The 21582-nt window shown below is 40.7% G+C and overlaps 1 protein-coding gene across 3 annotated transcripts in view; it reads left to right on the plus strand.

The window, feature by feature from the left end:
• LOC120572686 (dynein heavy chain 2, axonemal-like) overlaps positions 1–21582 on the plus strand; it is a 102324-nt gene that overhangs the window by 60269 nt on the left and 20473 nt on the right. For all 3 annotated transcript variants that reach the window (XM_039822041.1, XM_039822042.1, XM_039822044.1), the window contains exons 50-75: positions 159–383; positions 900–1004; positions 2481–2669; positions 2991–3076; positions 3230–3360; positions 3668–3817; positions 5505–5672; positions 5942–6102; positions 6793–6932; positions 8292–8424; positions 9061–9200; positions 9629–9839; positions 10064–10180; positions 10461–10602; positions 11850–12019; positions 12416–12532; positions 12677–12841; positions 14041–14163; positions 14383–14531; positions 14703–14769; positions 15296–15446; positions 15582–15730; positions 15894–16027; positions 16415–16559; positions 16801–17000; positions 21419–21545. In XM_039822041.1, coding sequence (XP_039677975.1) covers positions 159–383; positions 900–1004; positions 2481–2669; positions 2991–3076; positions 3230–3360; positions 3668–3817; positions 5505–5672; positions 5942–6102; positions 6793–6932; positions 8292–8424; positions 9061–9200; positions 9629–9839; positions 10064–10180; positions 10461–10602; positions 11850–12019; positions 12416–12532; positions 12677–12841; positions 14041–14163; positions 14383–14531; positions 14703–14769; positions 15296–15446; positions 15582–15730; positions 15894–16027; positions 16415–16559; positions 16801–17000; positions 21419–21545 — 3795 coding nt within the window. The remainder of the gene's footprint in view (positions 1–158; positions 384–899; positions 1005–2480; positions 2670–2990; positions 3077–3229; positions 3361–3667; positions 3818–5504; positions 5673–5941; positions 6103–6792; positions 6933–8291; positions 8425–9060; positions 9201–9628; positions 9840–10063; positions 10181–10460; positions 10603–11849; positions 12020–12415; positions 12533–12676; positions 12842–14040; positions 14164–14382; positions 14532–14702; positions 14770–15295; positions 15447–15581; positions 15731–15893; positions 16028–16414; positions 16560–16800; positions 17001–21418; positions 21546–21582) is intronic.

Below are 21582 nucleotides of genomic sequence, written 5' to 3' on the forward strand. Positions count from 1 at the left end.
ACTGTTTGACATATTTTCTCAGTATTACTGAATTTTATTGTCACATGGTTAATGTTGTTTCATAACACAAGGTACACGATATGAATAACCATTCCATCTTTTCTGTATCTTTGTCTCTCTCTCTGTGTATCTCTCTCTGTGTATCTATCACTGTCCAGACTACCTCTAATAACATCCAGGCCATCGTGGAGAGCCGCATAGAGAAGAGAACCAAAGGCGTGTTTGTGCCTGCAGGTGGGAAGCGCCTGCTGTGTTTCCTGGACAACCTCAACATGCCAGCCCATGACCTCTTTGGCTCCCAGCCACCACTGGAATTGCTGCGGCTCTGGATCGACTATGGCTTCTGGTATGACCGCCAGAAACAGACCCTTAAGTTTGTCAAGGTGAGAAATGGCATTTGATGGGGGCAGGAGTGAGGTCTGCTGGCGTGTGAGATTAATATATTATAATTGTTCTGCCTTCTTAGTCCCTCCTCCTCCATAATCGCCAGGGAGGTTACATTTTTGGCATGGGCCAAGAAAGAACCCATTAAATGTTCGAGTGGATCGAATTTCAAGGGGAGGATACACAAATAATTTTTCCCTTTTGTTAACATTGCGAGAACAACTGTATTTGTGCTGCATTCATGTGGTGTGAATAATTGGAAAAATGAGTTCCCGACTGGGAAAATTCACACTGCATTGACATGTGAGATAGGGCATGCCTTGGCGAGAGCTGTAGTCTCCGAGTGCCCTTCTTATTACCTCCGAATTACAATTCTTTTTCAGTATGTGGGATAAGAGCTTTTACATGTGTAATAGTAATATGTATGTTTATTTCATAGGTGTGTGTGCTATTGTTATAGAGGCCATTAAACTGCTGTTTTGTGTGTGCGTGTGCGTGTGTGTGTGCTTTGTTAGGACATGTTCTTGTTGGTGTCCATGGGGCCTCCTGGTGGAGGGAGGACTCACATCTCTGGCCGCTTACAGAGTCGATTCAATCTCATCAATATGACCTTCCCTAATGTAAGTGCTGCTGACTATTTAGCTCTCCTCTACCACTGATGCAGGCATTACTTGAAAAGGCATTCAAATATATTAAACAAGCAATGAAATAAAAATAGCCAGGATATTTATTGTTTAGTTTTGACTTTTTTCTCATTTAACTAAAAGAGATTCACATTCCTATTTTAGCAATGCTATTTTTCTTTTTCCATCTTCTATCATCCAACTATTTTTGTGCATTCAACAAGGTTGATCCTTGTAATATTCCACCTGCAAGACATTTCATCTTTCATCACCATTTGTGAACCAATTATTTATTATACATGGAATTAACCTGATTTTGATTATAGCTATATAAGTAACCACTGCAAAATTGCACACTCTCATATCCAACACCCAGGAGATTATGATTGTCTGCCTCCTCTCTGTTTTCTTTCTTTTTTTGTTTGTCTTATTTTGTTTCATTTGGCTTTTTATGCCTCCACGCTGGTGATAGCTGTGGCTGGAGGCATTATGTTTTCAGGTGTGTACGTACGTCCGTCCCATTCTTGTGAACACGATATCTCAGGAACCCCTGGAGGGAATTTCTTCAAAAACTTGGACATAACTCAAAAATTCATACTAATTAAAATTAACATTTCCCACAAATGTCTAATAGGATAAATGATGAAGTGATGACATTTTATACACAAAAGGTCAAAGGTCAACTTCCCTGTGACATCATAGTGACCTGCAAAAATGCTTTTTTGGCCATTATTCAACACCGTAAGTCAGGAACAGAAGAGGAGACATTTGGTCGATACTAAATTGGTGACACTAATCTTAGGTGTCCACCTTGAAACTGCGGTGATGTACTGATCATTTATGCTGCCAGTTAAAGATGTGTGTGAAGCATCCACGTTTCACCAAATACAATTAATACCTTTTAATAAATTCCTTTATTAAACTCCTTTAAAGTCTTTACTATATATTTTATGTAAGTCTTGACGGACGTGGAAATGAACTGCAACCTAACTAGTTGGCAGAGGCATACAACTGCAGGGCAGCCATTCTAGTTTGTACTTTCCTTTCTCTCTCCACTGCTTCCTCTCCATCTCAACTCTTGTCTTATTTCAATTATCTGGCTGTCTTTCATCTGTGTTGTTGTGCTCCTTTTAATCTTTCCCGGACCATCTTTTTCAGCACTTATTTGTAGTGCCTCTTGACTCCTCTCTTCACCCTGTTTTTTGTATTGCCACAAGAGGTCAAAATAAATTTGCTTTTGAAAGTGACTGGAGCCATATTGAATTCAGGACGTAAACCCCTGTATACACTTGAGTTGCCTTGACTCTTGAATGTTTGAAGTGGACAACATGAAATGGAATTACTACACCCCTTAAAAAACTCCTGTTCTGTTTTTCTTTCCCTTGACAAGTACCACTTGTGTGTTTTATTGACATGGCTGTATCATTTACAAGATGTACCAAACTTGAAAAGGCCTGCCATTTCTGCATACAGGAGTCCCAGATCAGGCGGATCTACAGTACCATGATCAACCAAAAGCTACAGGGGTTCAAGGAGGAGGTGAAGCCCATTGGAGAAATTCTGACTCAGGCAACCTTAGAACTGTATTATGCTGTTACAGCTCGTTTTCTTCCCACTCCAGCCAAGATCCACTACCTCTTCAACCTCAGAGATATCTCAAAGGTACAAAATAATGGGTCAGATTGATGCAAGTGTACCCACAGCACACACATTCATACAGTACATAGTATATGTACAACTGGATCCTGATTCACAAAGGGAGCTCAATTTAGGAAAACACTAAGAATACTAATACTAAGCCTCACATTGGTAATTTTTGGGTTAACCAGTATCACTAGCTATAGTAACATTGTCTTTAAATGTACTGAGGGCTTATTTAACTTAAACAGTTTAGTTAGTTGATTTAGTTCAAAAATACTTAATCTGCATATTCAAATGTTAGATGATGCATCATGTCGTTTTTCCCTGATCCACCCATTCTAGGTGTTTCAAGGTCTGCTAAGAGCTCACCCAGATTTCCATGATACCAAAAACAACATCACTAGACTGTGGATCCATGAGTGCTTCAGGTAAACCAGGACATTTTTTCACCAAATCTTTAAACTTCTCACAGCTGTGAATGGTTTTCTACTCTAATATACATTAGCCCAAACCCACTGGTGCTTTTGTTGTGTATATATATTGGATAATATTTGTTGTCAATGTTTTATTGTTGATTTCAGGGTTTTCTCAGACCGGCTTGTGGATCATAGTGACACGGAGGCCTTTGTTGCTTTGCTGGGGGAGAAACTCGGCTCACTCTTTGACCACACGTTCCACAGCATCTGCCCCAACAAACAACCACCAATATTTGGTACATTTATTACTGTACACACACATACGTGCACACAGTATTGTAAATGTCACCAATGAGTGTAAAAATACTATTTCATCTAAGTTAATGGATTGGTAATGGACAGAGGTTTAAGCTTTATGAAACTGTTTGACTAATGACTACACCAGAAGATATTAATATGTTTACCTGTGTTTATTTGTGTGTGTGTGTGTGTGTGTGTGTGTGTGTGTGTGTGTGTGTGTGTGTGTGTGTGTGTGTGTGTGTGTGTGTGTGTGTGTGTGTGTGTGTGCGTGTGTTTGCGTGCGAGTGCGTGCGTGTGTGTCAGGTGATTTCCTGAGTGAGTCTCGTGTGTATGAGGACCTACTGGACATAAAGGTTCTCAAGAAGTTCATGGAGACCCAGCTGGAGGACTACAACCTAACACCTGGCGTAGTGCCCATGAGCCTGGTGCTTTTTCGAGACGCCATTGAACACAGTGCGTCTGAGTACACCACCCACACACACTCTCATTCATGTTTCAGTGGGCACGCATAAAGCATCAACCCACAGCGTCAGTTCCACACATCACATTGGCCCTCATTTATCAACCTAATGTAGGAACCGATCCCAGATATGAGCGCAGAAATCATCTTACGACAGGCTTCACGTGTGATTCATGAAACATTCGTATCACATCAATCACAGTGTAACCGCTGGAAACCATCGTAATTTAAATATCACGCCCCAATATATTCTCGGTTTTGAGGCCTCGGCCCTACAATTTACGAGATGGCGACACGTAATCCGGCTAAGAAGCGGCACTTTTCAGAGATTGAAACCCTGATATCTCAGCTTCATTTGCACTAACGTGTGTACTATTTGGCAGCCTGAAAACTGTTATTAAAGGCTGTAGAAAGAATGCGGAATGGAAAGAGATCACTGATGCGGTCAACGGTGTTGCTGTGGTAAATCGGACTCCAGCTGAAGTTTATTTAATTTATACATCCTTGACATATGTATGCTATAGTACTAATAGTAATATACAGGCTTATATTGCAATCTCTTAGGCCTACATGGTGTACCTATATTTAAATAAACACGGTAGCGGAGTTTATGCAGTGTCTTTTATTTTACTCGTGTTTTTTTCATGAGTCAGAGCCAGGCAACCGTGAGCTGCGAGGGAGAGCGCGTGTCCTTTTTCTGCCGCGTATAGTAGGGCCCCCCCCACTGATGCAAGACAGAGCCATCTGCCCTTAATCAAGCCAATGGAGCGCTCCACCGTGGTTGTGCGTACGTGTGCACTGTTTTACCGGCGCATAGAGGTCTTCTTAAAGAGCCAGATCTGCCATTGCTGATAAGTGATCAACTGATGACTTCTCCTTCTCCTGTTAAACTGATGATATGCTGCACCGCAAGTCCACACTGACTTGAAAACTTGCGTACAAGAGTTTAAACTTGACGTGAGATTTTATTATAGCCTCTGCTCACGTCAATATTGATAAATGCTGAGCTTTGCGTGGAAATGAACCTTTCGACGGTTTTACGCTTGTTTTCTGTTTCGTAAATGAGGGCCATTGTGTCTAGTCAATCTAGCACATTACCACAATCAATATAAGAGGTCTGCTGTACTCTGATGTGTCTTTGCTGTGTTCACTGTTGCCAGTTTTATGATTCAGGCCCAGTTAGAAGCTCCTTTTGAAAAACACAGCATGAGGTGCAGCTAAGAGCTACCCTCTAGTTGAAAGAGAGAAGGCCTCTCAGCACCAGCCTCAGCTCTCTACACACTGCTGTCAATCTGCCACTTTACCACACGCCACGGCAAATCAATAGCAGTACATTACTATAGAAACAACATGGATCAACACTAGTTTGTATGTATTGTGGGGTTGTCCATGCACATTTCCAGGCACACTGAAACTCCATGAAGCTCTGTGTCAATATTAGATCAGATTGCACAGCATTAAAAGGTAGTACATATAAAAGTGTATGACTGTAGATTTTGTCACATACAAAATAATAATGTTCTAGCAACTTAAGCTGATATGAGGACAAATTATGTGAATATTTGTAAGATACCCTCTTCAGTTGTACAAGCCACACTTTGGGCAGTTATAATAATACTGTAAATAGAGGATTTCAGATGACATGTATGATATGGGTAACATTTTGTTTTCCCTCCACAGTAACCCGTGTAGTACGTGTGATCAGTCAGCTCAGGGGCAACATGCTGCTGGTTGGTGTTGGGGGCTCTGGTAGACAGAGCCTGTCTAAGATGGCCGCCTTCATCTGTGAATACCGGGTATTCGAGGTGGAAATCACAAAGCAGTACCGGAAACAGGAGTTTAGAGAAGGTGAGATTAAACACACTAATATTACATTCACAGATGTTTAAGAAAGGGAAACCATGACTCTATTAACTCAGACCAAAGACTGAAACTAAACAAGACTAAAACAACAATGGACTCACATATATTCTTTAAAACTTCAGTGTAAATCATGACTAATTTCAGCTTCTAGCTAGCTTGATTTTTGATGAATTACTCTGCCTTTGTACAGTCAGTTCCTCTCATCCTACCTTCAGTCAGCTACATTATAGGGGATTTTCTGTTCTTTCTTTCAGACATCAAGAAGCTTTACCGGTTGACTGGTGTGGACAATAAGTCCACAGTTTTCCTCTTCAATGACACCCAGATCGCAGACGAAGCCTTCCTAGAGGACATCAATAATATCCTGAGCTCTGGAGAGGTGCCTAACCTCTACAAACAGGACGAGTTTGTTGAGGTCTGTATTGTCTTAAAAACATTTAGGCCTCCCATCTGTCTTAACTCTATTTTCTGTCTATGCATACTTGCATTTCCATTTTATTTATGGTTTAAATTAACTAAATTCTAACCAAAAGGTAGTGAAGAAAATGTTCTAGGCTGAGGTTTTACCCACTAATAATAGAGGTCCATCAAAACACCAACTTAGATGTTATCCTTGGTTAAGTTAGTTAAACCTTTGCTCAGCAAAAGAACGGCTTTCTGGTCAAAGTAGCATCTTTTAATATTTTGCAATTCTTTTGATTTTCTTAGTTTTTCTCTGTCTTGCATATCAGTATTCAAGCCATAAATGTGAATTATGTTTAAAGTTAAGATTGATTTGATCATAGCAATACAGTTTTATTTCAATAATCTTGTTTTAAATGAAATTGAACTGCATTTTACAAATGATGCTCATAATAAAGTGTGAATGTTCTTTTAAGACCATCTCTGTGTAATGCAAGACTGACCTGACTGTGGTGGCTGACTTATGGTCTGCTCTCATAATCTTCCAAAAGTAACATACAGCCTCAAATATGTATTGAACTCGCATACTACGGGGTCATGTGCATCTAAAGTTCATTAAAGTTTATATTAGAAACATGTCTCAAGGAATTTAAGCCCTAATGCCAATTCTCATAACATGTAATTGTTGTCATTCTACTTCTAGGTGTGCAATGCTCTGTCAGAGTCTGCCAGGAAAGACAATGTAGTGGAGACTCCTGACTCCTTGTTCAGCTACCTGATAGAGCGAGTCAGGAACAACCTGCACATAGTGCTCTGTATGAGCCCAGTGGGAGAGCCCTTCAGGTAGATTCTGATTTTTTGTTTCTTGCAGGACACTGTGTCCTATAATATATCCTAGTTCACAATATGTTTGTCCTCTTTTTTTTCTTCTCTCTTTGAGAACCCTGTTTGCTCTTGTTGTCGACACACAAGTTTATGGAAATTAACACAGTATGAATCCCATTGCAGTCCTCATACATGTAAGCTAAATAGTACTAGCACTTCAGCAGCTTATCTCTAGCAGCTGTACGTGCATTGTTGCCCTAACAAAAAGGGATAACTTTTGAAACCACATTTCATTTAATTGTCCTTTGATTTTACACACAATTAAATACTGGCATTCACAGTAGTGTTCATGTAGCGGCCGTATTTCTCTAACTAGACAGATGTTTGCTATTTTCTTATATTAAATGAATGAAGGAGGCATTTTGCCAAGATGATATGCTTCTGATCTGTGCAAGCCCAAGGACACACCCAAGACACTTGTGTTTGCAAATGAAGGAAATTAAAATACACTGGTGGTCATCTACAGGGTAACTATTCCCTGCAGTACCTCTCAGCAGCTCTTCAAAGTTAATCTGGGGACAGTGAGTGGTGCCTCACCATGTGTTAATGGCTGAGCAAATGAGGTCTAGTAACTTGGGTGATTCTGTAGCAAGGACCTGAGGCTTGCTGTATTTGCACACACACTCATACATACAGATGTAGTATTCACACAGATGGATACATATTTTCTGTTATTCATTTTCTCTGTCCGTTATATTTTCTGTTATTCATTCTCTCTGTCCGTTGTCACACACATTCACACACACATTTTTGTTGACAAAAACACCTCTTCCCCCTGAAGCATTGATAGCCTGGTTGCAATTAGTGGCACAGGCTACTGGTCACACATAATGCTACTAATTGGGCTGGCAGGCGCCATTACCCAGAGCTAATCACCATTCTCTGTGTGACAAGGCATCCAGGCCCTCTGAGCACTAGCTGCTAGTAGGGTCCATATCACAGTGCCAGAGCTCAGAGAGTCCTGCTACACCAATTAACCAGCTGACCTACTCATAGTTGTAGGTCTTCAGCATACTCCACTGTACCTTACTGTAGGAGGTTCTTTCAAAATGGTAAGATCTTTTGCGTCATACTGCCTAAAGCTTGCCAGGGTTATTTACTCTACTCTAGCCTTTTGCAGCAAAAAAACAGCATTAGTTTTAATGACTTTGAAGCATATCAAGGGTCAATAATGGCTTCATAATTGTCTTCATTTGTTTTTTCCTATACATATGTACCTGCACTGGTTTACAGAACCTTTGCCCACATGATTATGTGGGATCATTATTTCAACAAATTATATCTGAATAAAATTCATAAATGGCTGTTTGCCAACAGGAACCGCCTCCTCCAGTATCCAGGGCTTGTCAACTGCACCACCATTGACTGGTTCTGTGACTGGCCCAAAGATGCTCTGCTGGAGGTAGCTGAGAGATACTTGGATGGACTGGAGCTGGGCTCCTTGGAGGGGGTACGGCATGCATGGACGGACACGCACGCACGCACACACACACACACACACACACACACACACACACACACACACACACACACTTGATTTCACAATTCTAAATTGGTGCCTATTCAACACTGATGCATTCTCACACATTAATCTACTCTCCCAACATCTGTAAGTTCAACTTCATGTGACTATATTGTCAGACTAAATGGGAAAAATAGAGGGGAGAGGATAGCTGTTTGGAATGAAGGCAGACACCTGAACAGGGACAGAGAGCTTTATTTTCCAGTTTTTCACATTAAGAGTCTCAATTTTTAATGCCCTCCAAACACTGTCTACCTCAATTGCATTTACAGTGCAAAACCAGTCTTCATTTACACTGGGTTTTCTAATCCTTCGTTTTCCAATCCAGTGTCCTTTATTTAAATCATTTAAAACGGTATTTATTATTATTATTATTATTATTATTATTATTATAGAGCAAGTATTTCCAAAAAGTTTAGTAGTACCCTGCTGTTACACTTAATGTACTGTATATTAATCCCCACATCAATTAATACATAGTAAATAATTAGACTCCTTAAATTGCATTCCTGTTTGAACTTTAGATCAACACTTTAACATACTGTATCCTGCATGATGTTGTAGATTCAGACAAAGGTTGCCAGTATCTTTGTGACCACACACCAGTCGGTTGCACAGGTCTCCCAAAGGATGAAGTTGGAACTGAAAAGACATAATTATGTGACACCCACCAACTACCTGGAGCTGGTGTCTGGATACAAGAAGTAGGCACCTTCATACTTTCTCCTTCATTTATTCTTGATTCTCTTTTCTTCTCTTTTCACAGTACCTTTTAATGCTTCATGTGTGTCGTGAGGGACGCATGGACAGTTATACTAAACTGGTCCTGTTATAGACTAGCTAAGTGTGCAAACACACATACTTGTAAACTATACATACATTAGGTATGGGTGCTTTGGGTGATGTATGCATCAGAATAGAGCTAAACCAGAACAAGATGAAGTATAACACAAACCTGGTTAATTCCAGTATGGAAGTTATTCACTTTATAGTTGCCACCTGTGGATGAATGGCTCTGTCTGTCCATTAAGTTCACCAAATGCCTGTCTCTGTTACAATCACCTTGTCAATCATTTGTGTGTGTGTGTGTGTGTGTGTGTGTGTGTGTGTGTGTGTGTGTGTGTGTGTGTAGGCTTTTGGCAGAGAAACGCAGTGAATTGGGGGAGCAGGTGAGCAAGCTGCGTAATGGCCTTTTCAAGATCAGTGACACACGGGAGAAGGTAGAGGCCATGTCTGTAGAGCTCGAGGAGGCAAAGAAGCAGGTGGCTGAGTTCCAGAAACAGTGTGACGAGTACCTGTCTGTCATTGTACAGCAGACAAGAGAGGCTGATCAGCAGCAGAAGGTAAGCAACACAAACATGCCAAGATGCACACACAATTTACTAAATAGATTAAAGTAATAATTTGATTAAGGCATTCACATGATTCACATTCTCCTGACTTACCTGTCATTCCATTGCATTAGAAGTAACATTTGTGGTTTATGTTTTGGAAGTGTCTGTGGTAGTTGGCTAATAGGAAAGATACATATTATAGTCAATCACACATCGGTGTATGTTTTGTTAAGGCTGTCAGTGCTAACAGTGAGAAAATCGGGGCAGAGGAGATACAGTGTAAAACCTTGGCTGAGAATGCACAGAGAGATCTGGACGAGGCCCTGCCTGCACTGGAAGAGGCCATGAAGGTAGAGCTCTTTCCTGTTTTTGATCCTAGCCAGTCCCTCTTTGTGTTGGCAATTATGTCTTTACTGTATGTGCTCACTTTGTTCATTATTATGTTTGGTTGAATTATTTTCTTGATATTTGATGTGTAATGATGCACGACCTTTCAGTATATTTGACTGTTCTACTTCTCTTTTGCACTAATGTAAGCACCTTGTCATTTGAATATACGCTTTCTGTCTAAATTTCAATTAAATATGACTGCCTTCTTACCTCCACACATTCTCTTTTCGTTCCACATAGGCCCTGGAGTCTCTAAATAAGAAGGACATGACAGAGATCAAGTCATATGGCCGTCCCCCAACACTGGTGGAGACAGTGATGACAGCTGTCATGACCCTTCTGGGCAAAGAGCCTACCTGGGCAGAGGCTAAGAGACAGCTGGGTGAGAGACAGTCACAGTGCAGAATTTAGGGATAGATGAAGGGAGAGTTTGGCAAAGAAACAAAGTAATTTGGAAAACTGTGTTGTGAACAGTTACACTAAAGAACATAAAGATGTAACTGGAAAGAAGGGTATCACAGATATATATTAGAAGTCCCCTCAGTAAGGCCATTGGTATAATTCACTCTTTATATGTGCTTTTTTTTAAACCCAGGACTTATTTTCCATGTTTCTGCTATTTATGACAATTGATTGTGATTCAAATTATCATAAATATTTACTATTGAGCTCTCAGTTTATAAGGTGCAATCCTCCTTAGTGCAGTGGGGCAAACTGAAACAAGATACCCAAATAGACATAGAGAACATAAAACAAAAGCTAATTAAAAACCCTATTTCTAAACACTTAAACTGTAGTACAATGTCAACAATATAATTTATCAAACACATGATCACAAATTTGATCACATTTCTATTCCAAAAGGTCATTTGATTCCTTTTGGCATTGCTGACAGATTACATTGTTTCCTCTGCTAAGCACTCATTGGTTTTCTACAGCCTGGCTCCAACTTTACCAATCACAAGCTGTGGTCAAAGTCAAGAGCAGTGCAAGGGGAACATGCTATTCTAAATTGGGAAAAACATAAAAAATGTAATTAGTGGCACCAAAATTGACTTGCAAGGAAACGTTTCTGGTGTACTTTTTTAAAAGCCCATTCAACAACAATAATAAGCAACAGCACCATAATTACCCTTGAAACACTTCTAACTTTTTTCGCACACAACTTCAATACACACATCATATCTGCAGGTATCTGTGTTTCGTTAAAGGAAAGGCATGCATAATCACCTATATCTAATGAATGTAATTATTTGGATACTCCTTTTCCTTTCCTTCATCTACATGTATATGTGGCAGTATACATTTCTATTTTCAATTTATGACAATTTCAGCAAGAGAAAGTAATTACAAGTTTTAAAGTTTTAAATGATAAGGTTTAGCTACAAAAGGATTGACCCTCAGCCTTTTTTTTTTCAAGTGGTGTACATTGTAATGTTTGCTGTGAAAGTGAAAGAAATCGTTTACAAAATGCACTGCATTTCCCTTTTGATGATCACAAAGCTGTAGAGTTGTCATAAAAATAGATAAAACAAAAAGGTCAAGGAAATTATTTAGCAGATTAACTGAGAGCCACTATAATGGGCCAAACTTTTTTTCACTTATCTGACCTTGAAATGTTTCTGGCAGGTGAGGGAAACTTCATCAAAACATTAGTTTACTTTGACAAGGACAATATATCGGACCGTGTGTTAAAGAAGATCGGCCAGTACTGCAGACAGGTAGACTTCCAGCCAGAAATCATCGGCAAAGTGTCAGCGGCTGCCAAGTCCCTCTGCATGTGGGTTAGAGCTATGGAGGTAATAGCAGCACACAATCAGACACACACACACACACACACACACACACTCACACACTCACACACACATGCTTACGGATATGAATAATCATTACAAGCGCACATAAAAGTTTGTAATGAATTATTTGTAATTAATTATTCTTTGAATAGTTAGTTATTTAATGCATGTAGAATACGGTGCAAATGTTGGCCCTGTGTACACACATGCACACATTCACAACGAGCTGTATGCATTAGGTGCGTTACTGCATACAGTAGCAGCAGCAGAAAGCATTTGCCAAAATAAGCAGAGCAAAGGAGCAATCACAAAAAAATTAGACCTATTTGTTAAATGAATATATGAACAGGAAAATAGAAGGCAAAACTAAATCCATGGATATGTACGCTGTTCCTCCAGGTTTATGGGCGTATCTTCAGGGTGGTGGAGCCAAAGCGGGCACAACTGAACGCTGCCACGGCCCAGTTAGAAGAGAAACAGGCTGCATTGGCCGAGGCCCAGAACAAACTGCGAGAGGTATGTACAACTAGCTTGATCGACATTTAGATACTAGCTCAAGCCAATTCAAGTTTGTATAGGAGTGCAACAGTAGCATTAATCTAGTTTACATATGACAAGACCAATATGATAATATTAAATAATTGCTATGCGTGTGGGCAGGTCGGGGAGAAGCTAGAGCAGCTGAAAAAGCAACTCAGTGAGAAGCTGGCCATGAAGGAGAGTTTGAGGAAGAAATCAGCTGAGATGGAGGTGAAACTGGACCGAGCTGACAAACTGGTCACTGGACTGGCTGGAGAGAGGGTCCGCTGGGAGGAGAGAGTTGCTGTAGGCCATTCACAAGCACACACACACACACACCGACCCACCCACCCACCAAAAATAATAATATTAAATAATAACTCACACATTTGCACACATGCGTACTTATGTAATCTAGGGTGACCAGACGTCCTTGTTTTCCGGGGACAGTCCCCGGTTTCGGTGACCTGTCCCCGCCTGGAGCTGTCCCCGGAAATGTCCCCGGTTTTCACTGTGACTGACAGACCCAAAATTGGAATGAAAGAAAAAACGTATTGTCGCACACCCTACACGCGCAGGCTCAAGGCAGCCAGAGCAAGCGCTGCTCAGAGCTCAACTTCAGTAAAGTTAGAAAGATATTCACAGATTGTAACTTCCGGGATCAATTACTCTACAGCGAAATGTTATTAAATCACAAACGACGCATCTTAGTAAGGTAAACAATGAGCTACAAACTCATTTTCATCAAAACGATCCGTCCTCCAACCTGGAGAAATAACATTGGTCTTTACGAGCAGCTGGCGGTGAGACAGCAGTAAGACAAGTGCTTAGGGACCGTCTACAAACTACAACAACGAAAAGATACAACAAAAATATTTATAAATTTAATGATTAAATAAGGTAGTGTCTCCAAATTTACCGCAATTATAACTTGTCTCCTGATAGTTGTACTAGAGCACTTGCCTTTCAAAAATAAGCATAATCATAATTTTGGGCAATATATTTTGCCAAAAATATTTAATATTTTAATAATTAAATAGAGTGTGTAAACTTACCTCACACATAAAAGGTGTACTACATCACTTTTCAAAAATAGGCATATGCATCATTTTGGGGTATATTGTTTGCCAGAAAAACATTTTTTTATATACTGTATGTCATAATTACAAAGAGGCATGTCTCCAAACCTACTCCACACATAGAACCCCCCCCCCTGCTGGTTGTCTGAATTTCTTTTCAAAGTGCACAAGACTGATGTATTTAAACATTAAAATAGACAACATTTTCTTACAAGGGAGCATGCCCATGGACCCCTGCTCTGGGGCTTGTGCCCCAGTGCAGCTCTAGGTCTAGTGACGCCCCTGAGGCAGTGTCTCCATTTTCAGTTTACAAAGATAAAAACATGACCTGTTTGGGAGGTATTTACGCTTCTGAGCTGAAAATGTCCCCGGATTTTGTTTCAGAAATCTGGTCACCTTTTTGTAATCAGGTTGTGTGTGCTTCAGGGTCTTGAAGAAAACATGGGATACCTGGTGGGAGACTGTTTGCTAGCAGCGTCTTTCCTGTCCTACATGGGACCCTTCCTTTCCAACTATAGAGACGAACTGCTTGCCATCTGGATGAAGGAGGTGAGGCACACAGACACACACACCCCATAAAAAACATATATCCTCGTGCAGTTCCGTTAAAAGCTGGCCATATACTTGTACTCCTACTAGTTATGAGCAAGTCATGAAGTGTCCTCCTAAAATGTAAATTAAAGTTTACAATTTACATTGGTATTTCCAAAAAAAAACATGTTTTACAATATTCTTTCTCTTCTCACTTTGTGCTTGCCCTTTCCTCAGGTATGGGACTTGGCGATCCCATGCACACCAGGGTTTAGTTTTGCAGTTTTTCTTTCCAAGCCTACAGCTGTGAGGGACTGGAACATTCAGGGCCTGCCCTCTGATGCATTCTCTACTGAGAATGGGGTTATCGTCACCCGCGGAAATCGGTCAGTACATGTAGACACAATTGTTATTAAAGGATTAGCTATAGTCAAGTATGTATACTAAATTAAAATGCTTTTGTGTTTGTTTTTCTTGGATTTGGTTGTGTTCACTGTATAAAACGTGTTTCATACTGTAAATACAAGTTGACTTTTATTTCTTGCCTTTTATTCAAGATGGCCACTGATGGTGGACCCTCAAGGCCAATCTCTAAAGTGGATCAAGAATATGGAGATGAAGAGAGTAAGTCTTGACTCAGCCAGTCTTATTATGAGTTGTATTCAATGTTATTGTGTCCTTGCTGTTGGAGAGTTATAAATTATGTATACTGTACAGCTAGAGTGCTAATGTTGTACGCAGTAGATTACTATGTTTCAGATACTCAAACAGTGTTTTTGTAATAAACCTGCTAGCTGTATCAGCCACAAAGTTCAGGGCACCTAGGATCAAAGTCCACCTGAAAAATTGAAATTAGGAAGACTGCCTTCCAATACTTTGCACAATATAAATGGAATTAACTTAAAATGACAATTTAATTAATTTAAACTTTTAATTTTGAACATTGTTCATGAGATGTGTGTGATTGTTTCTGATGCAGTTTGTATGTGCTTGTGTGTGACAGGCAGGGTTTTGTTGTTTATCTTATCTCTGTTCTATTTCTCCACCTGTACTCAGCACAAGGAGACTACCTGATTAAAGAAAAGGTTCATACAAAAGGTACATAATCCATTTATTTTTCTGTCCTATGTGTATGTGTCCACTTGTGTAGGGCCTGAAAGTAATAGACTTCCAAATGCCCGACTACCTACGGGTGCTGGAGAACGCCATTCAGTTTGGGAATCCTGTTTTGCTGCAGAATGTCCAGGAGGAGTTGGACCCCTCTCTCAACCCAATTCTTAACAAGTCCCTGACACGGATAGGTCTGACACACGTATTCACAACTTTACAAATCAAAATACCAGCTGTTACAGTTTTGTGACGTTTGGCTAAATTTAAAGGTGTACCTGAATCCTTGTGTGGGTACACGGGTATACATTTGTGTGCACTTTTTCCAGGTGGCAGGCTGCTGTTGAAACTTGGTGATAAGGAATTGGAGTACAATCCAGAGTTTCGTTTCTACATCACCACCAAGCTGTCTAACCCCCATTACACACCAGAGATTTCTACAAAGACCACCATAGTCAACTTTGCTGTCAAGGAGCAGGTCTGTGTGTGTGTGTGTGTGTGTGTGTGTGTGTGTGTGTGTGTGTGTGTGTGTGTGTGTGTGTGTGTGTGTGTGTGTGTGTGTGTGTGTGTGTAATTTGTGTGAACATACAGTTTGAGTGTATGAGCTGCTACCTTAATGCCTTTTGTCTGTTTGTGTGCAGGGTCTGGAAGCCCAACTACTGGGAATTGTGGTGCGCAAGGAGCGTCCAGAGCTAGAAGAACAGAAGGACTCGTTGGTGATCAGCATTGCTTCTGGCAAAAGAAGCCTGCAGGAGCTGGAGGATGAGATCCTCAGGTTGTTTAGCTAGTAAACAATAATAGTAGTTCCATTTGTTGTCGTCCTGGTAATGTTAAGAACATTTTGAGTGGCAATAGTGATAGCGGCAAGACTAACCTCCCTAAGAATCAGTAATTAAATGTATTGAAGTCAAGATTTAAATAAAGTCCCAAAATAATAGAAAATTAATTTACTAATCTTAGTAACTAATCATACCGTTACTGCTAATTAGCAACTACGAGCTCTACCCTATTAGATACTGTTCGTAACTTAGCAACAAGTATTTCTCAGAGGAGTTCCTACAAAACACCCTACCAAACCATTAAATCTCATCTAGCAACTTTATAGTAAAGTGACCTGATTCCATCAAATAAACATGTTTTGCGTGTGTGTCTACTCTACCAGGCTGCTGAATGAGGCGACTGGCTCACTGCTGGACGATGCGCAGCTAGTGAATACCCTGCAGACATCCAAAGTGACAGCAACAGAGGTTTCAGAGCAGCTGGAAAGCAGTGAACAGACCGAGATCAAGATCGACTCTGCTAGAGAGGTCAGGTGTTAGGATGAAGGGATTGGGGCAGAGGGGGTTTTAGGTATTATGATAGCATACCTTTAGGGTTTTGGACCATTGATAATACAAAGTAAGCATTCACTGGGGTTTCTGGAAAGTTGTGATGGGCATTTACTGTATATTGCATATAGTAATTGATAATGGAATGTGTTTATTTGCATGTCGGCTTGTGCATACAGTACTGTATGTGTATATAACTTAAGGGGCTCTCTCTTAACAGGCCTATCGCCCATGTGCCCAGCGAGCCTCCATTCTCTTCTTCATCTTAAACGACATGGGCCGCATTGACCCCATGTACCAGTTCTCACTGGATGCCTACATTAACCTATTCAACCTTAGCATAGAAAAGAGCAAGCGCAGCCACAAGCTGGAGGAAAGGATCACCAACCTCAATGACTACCACACATATGCAGTATACAGGTAAGCAAGGAAATATCAAGAGAGGCCCTTTTCATAAATAATGTTGGTTTGCATGCAGGTATTCGTGGGTCAAGTGAATGTCAGTCAGCTGCTGCATAATCTCGCATTGCCAGACCTATCGCCAAAGCGCTGTGGAGTAAGGTCTGGCTAAACCACACATATACTGCAATAGGAGAAAGAAAAACGCTCTGGGTTATTTGCATTTCTTTAAAGAGGAAATATGCTTTTCCTTGTTTTCAGTCATATCTACAATGTTATAATGTTTTATCATTCAAATAATGAGGTTAGCTAAAACGTTCAGATCTCCAACTATTCTGAACGCTCCGGTTTCAACAGTTTTTTCTACTCTCGGCTAAGTCTTATGCAACTCTAAGTTCTGCTATGATTGGACATTTGCTTCAAGTAGGCAGGACTGGAGTTTTTTTTTTTAAGCCACTGCGTTGTTAACATTGTTGCATGTAACTACATGCTAACGGCAGTAAGCTATGTCATCTGAGCTGCCAGTGTCATTAAATTCTCCCCAATTCCGGGTTGCATTACTACTGAAACATGTCAGATTGGTTAGTGTTTGGTTCAGAAGCATTTATCTGCGATTTTTGATGGTAGAAAGTGCAGCTTTGTTTCACTACAATCTAACTTTAGCATACTGCTACATGCTAACACGACATAGCTGTAATCTTGGCCAATGCTGGTCATTTCTCCCCAAATTCCGGTCACTTTACTGCTGGGTAATGTCCGGTTGTGTAAAATTTGGTTAAGAAGCCTTTATTTGTGATTTTTCACGGTAGAAAGTCCTGTTATATACTCCTGCAGTAGCTCCATCTTCAACTAGTAAAACACGGAGTGGAAGCTCCGGAGTTTCCAGGAAGCATGCTGGCCAATCCGAGCAGACTGATTGAGCTGCCCCGCAAAAAACCCGCCACATACAATATTAACTGAAGTTAATATTAAGAAAATCTCTAAAAGACGTGATCGTTCGATTTCTGAGGAGGAAGGAGAGGCTGGGGTCGAATTGAAAGTTAAGCAAAAGGTTTAATAAAACAACACGATGAAAACGACAGTCAAAACACAATCAAACATAAAACATAAAACACTGCCAGCAGCAGACTGCAGACATGCTTCCCCTGTCGGGTCATAGTTAGCAGCCATGCGACATGACAAAACAATACACTGTAAACAGCGGTCTTCAAAATGCTTCCCCTTGCGGGGTCACAGATTGAAGCCCCGAATCTTTTCCGGATCTCACATTTATTCCCTACACCTGGGTGTTTCCTCAAATGAAATCTTCCCCTATTGGTCAGATGTCTCTCAGGTTAAGGACACACCTCTGATTTGCAGTTTGCTCCAGTTCACAGACAAAGGTCATGTATCATGGTAGTGCTGATTATATTCAAGTTTACAGAGATACACATTTTCTTTGTTCTAAACAAGTCTGGCCCAACAGGGGGTGGCTCCCCAAAAACAGATACAATAGATCTCCATGTGTGGAGACAATGCTAAATGACTGATATGACCTGATGATTCTCTAGAAGCTAGAGAAGGTGTGAGCCAGACAAATGCTGATTAGGTGTGGTGTGATGCAATCGGTTGATTCAGTGCTTCCTCCAGCTACAGTGTTCTAAAACTACAAGTACATTTTTATCAGACATCACCAATAGTTTAACTTTTTACAACCTAACATTAACTGTTCACACAAAACAGTAACGTGAGCTATTTAAATTAGCTGGATACATAGTTAAATGTAATTTGTCAGCCAATTTACCTAGGGTGATTTCCAAAAAAGAGGACACTCGGCCCAGCCTTGAGACAAATCCAGACAGGCTTTTCAGAGGTTAATGAACTTTCTTTATTATGCCTCAATGGTGCAAAACTAACTTCTGTAATAAAATAAAATCTGTAACAAAATAATAGCTCTCTTTCAAAATAAATAAATAATATGAAATAATGTTCTAAATATGACTTCTTCTGTGTTGGAAAATCCAGCTTCAACAAAATGTCTCTTAATACCTTTTCAATATAATAACATAAATAATAAATACACTGAAACATACAGTACAGGCCAAAGGTTTGGACACACCTTCTAATTCAATGCGTTTCCTTTTTATTTTCATGACTATTTACATTGTAGATTCTCACTGAAGGCATCAAAACTATGAATGAACACACATGGAATTATGTACTTAACAAAAAAGTGTGAAATAACTGAAAACATGTCTTATATTTTAGATTCTTCAAAGTAGCCACCTTTTGCTTTTTTATTAATAAGGGAAAAAATTCCACTAATTAACCCTGACAAGGCACACCTGTGAAGTGAAAACCATTTCAGGTGACTACCTCATGAATCTCAGTGAGAGAACACCAAGGGTTTGCAGAGTTATCAAAAAAAGCAAAGGGTGGCTACTTTGAGGAATCTAAAATATAAGACATGTTTTCAGTTATTTCACACTTTTTTGTTAAGTACATAATTCCATATGTGTTCATTCATAGTTTTGATGCCTTCAGTAAGAATCTACAATGTAAATAGTCATGAAAATAAAGAAACACATTGAATGAGAAGGTGTGTCCAAACTTTTGGCCTGTACTGTATGTGCCAGCTTCTCACACGGTGCACTCCGCCTCCCACTTGTCCAGTCCCGACCGGGACGGTACTTGGGACATTTTTTTTGCTGTTCAACTGTGAAGCTGCACTAGTCTTGTTTTATGGTTGTGCGCAGGCTCCACGCAGAGCTTTCGCTGTAGCTTACGTAAGTGTCCTGATGTTTATACTTGTGCTGGCGTGTGTGTGTGTGTGTGTGTGTGTGTGTGTGTGTGTGTGTGGGGAGTGGGTGATAGAGCGAGGGAGAAGTGAGAGCGAGCGAGTACAACTCTAGAATCATAGTGAGAGAAACAAAGTGTCTCCCCTGTGTTTTCTTACCACAGTGGGAAATCTTTAGCAGGAAACGCTTCGGCATTTTGTGTGCAATGCCACTATCTGCTCTGGTCCCTGTGTATGTGCGCGTCGCAGAGCCGCCCACAAGGCAGCCTCTCGGGAATTACATCACACAACAAAGTACCGTAGGATTGTGTGTCAGTCAATTTAAGGACACGCTTAATGGTCCCATGAAAAAGAGTGAAAACTGGACATTTTCATGAATTTATAAAACCCCCCGGATGCCCCGGACTGTAGGTAAAAAGTGGACATGTCCGGGCAAAAGAGGACGTTTGGTCACCCTAATTTACCAGTGTATCGCTGCGTGTATTTCGTCCACATCAATCCCCACCAATCGGTCCCAAAACGTCCCAGTTAGAGAGTATATGCTGTAAACATATTCTTTGTAAATCATTACTATCATTCGTAGAAAGAACCAAGCACGCCATCCACATTTTCTTAAAAACTTGCCATTTTCTGTGTGTAGCTTGCTAGCTAAAAGTTTGTTGTTGTTTTCCCGAAGTGAACAGACTTTGAGAACGGCCACACACAGAGTGCGCCGGATTTCAGGCAATTATCCTCGTAATGTACTTCCTTTGATCCAGACTGCAGTAGCTGCTGCATAACTGTGCTGACAAATGGACAAAGCGCTTTACAATGTTTACACTTAACATTTACTTAGTAACACACTCTCAGACCTGCCATGCTAGGCTCTGGCCTATCCATCAGGAGCAACTTAGTGTCTTGCTCAAGGGCTCTTTTACATGTGGAGAATTAGTGGACAACCTGCTCTACTTCCTGTGCCACAGCTGTGGAGTCCGACATATTATAGCATCATAGCCCTTAATGCTACATTAGCAAGCAATTGTGACCTTGATAAAGTCAAATAAAATCATAACTTATCAGTTCCCTTATTGGAATGATAATTTCTGATATGATCAATATAAAACGCTTACCCACTGCTAGTACCAGCTCGACTCAGCCGCGGTGCCCCCTATCCATTTTCCATTGAATATTTAATACCGCCTCATGCCTGAGGCGAGCGAGGCTGGTCGTCATGGCGACGCCGCAGGAAACTGCCGTGACCTAACGCAACACACACACACACAGAACGTCGAAGGTGTGTTGTTTTTGACTCTCTGCAAGAAACATTTTGTTTCAGAAGAAGCTGGAGGCAGCAAAAAAAACACTGCTGGCTAAACTATTTAAAAATGGCGGTTTTGTTCAGGACACCCCCGTCTGTCGCTAGCAATGATGATGAGCAGTGATTAGTGACGATTCTCTCTGACCAATCAGCAGTCTGCAGGTTTTCACGTCACCTTTTGGTATCTCCTCAGCTCGCTTGGAACCTGGACGGAGGTGATACTAAAAAAAGTACCTGTTGGCAGGTACCAGGGACTTTTTTTTGTAATGAAAAACCAAAAAAGGCGACTAGAGTTGAGGCGAGTCGAGCAGGTACCATGTAATGGAAAAACTTACTTTAGCTAACTCAGTGTTTTATCCTCTGCAGATACACGTGCCGTGGTTTGTTTGAGGCCCACAAGCTGCTCTTCAGCTTCCAGATGTGTGCCAAAATCCTGGAGGCGGCTGGCAAACTCAACATGGATGAGTACAGCTTCTTCCTCCGAGGAGGGCTAGTAAGAAAACACAGAACAAACACAAACCTTTTGTTTT

Source organism: Perca fluviatilis, chromosome 14, assembly GCF_010015445.1.
Source record: "Perca fluviatilis chromosome 14, GENO_Pfluv_1.0, whole genome shotgun sequence".
In the NCBI taxonomy this organism is placed as follows: domain Eukaryota; kingdom Metazoa; phylum Chordata; class Actinopteri; order Perciformes; family Percidae; genus Perca; species Perca fluviatilis.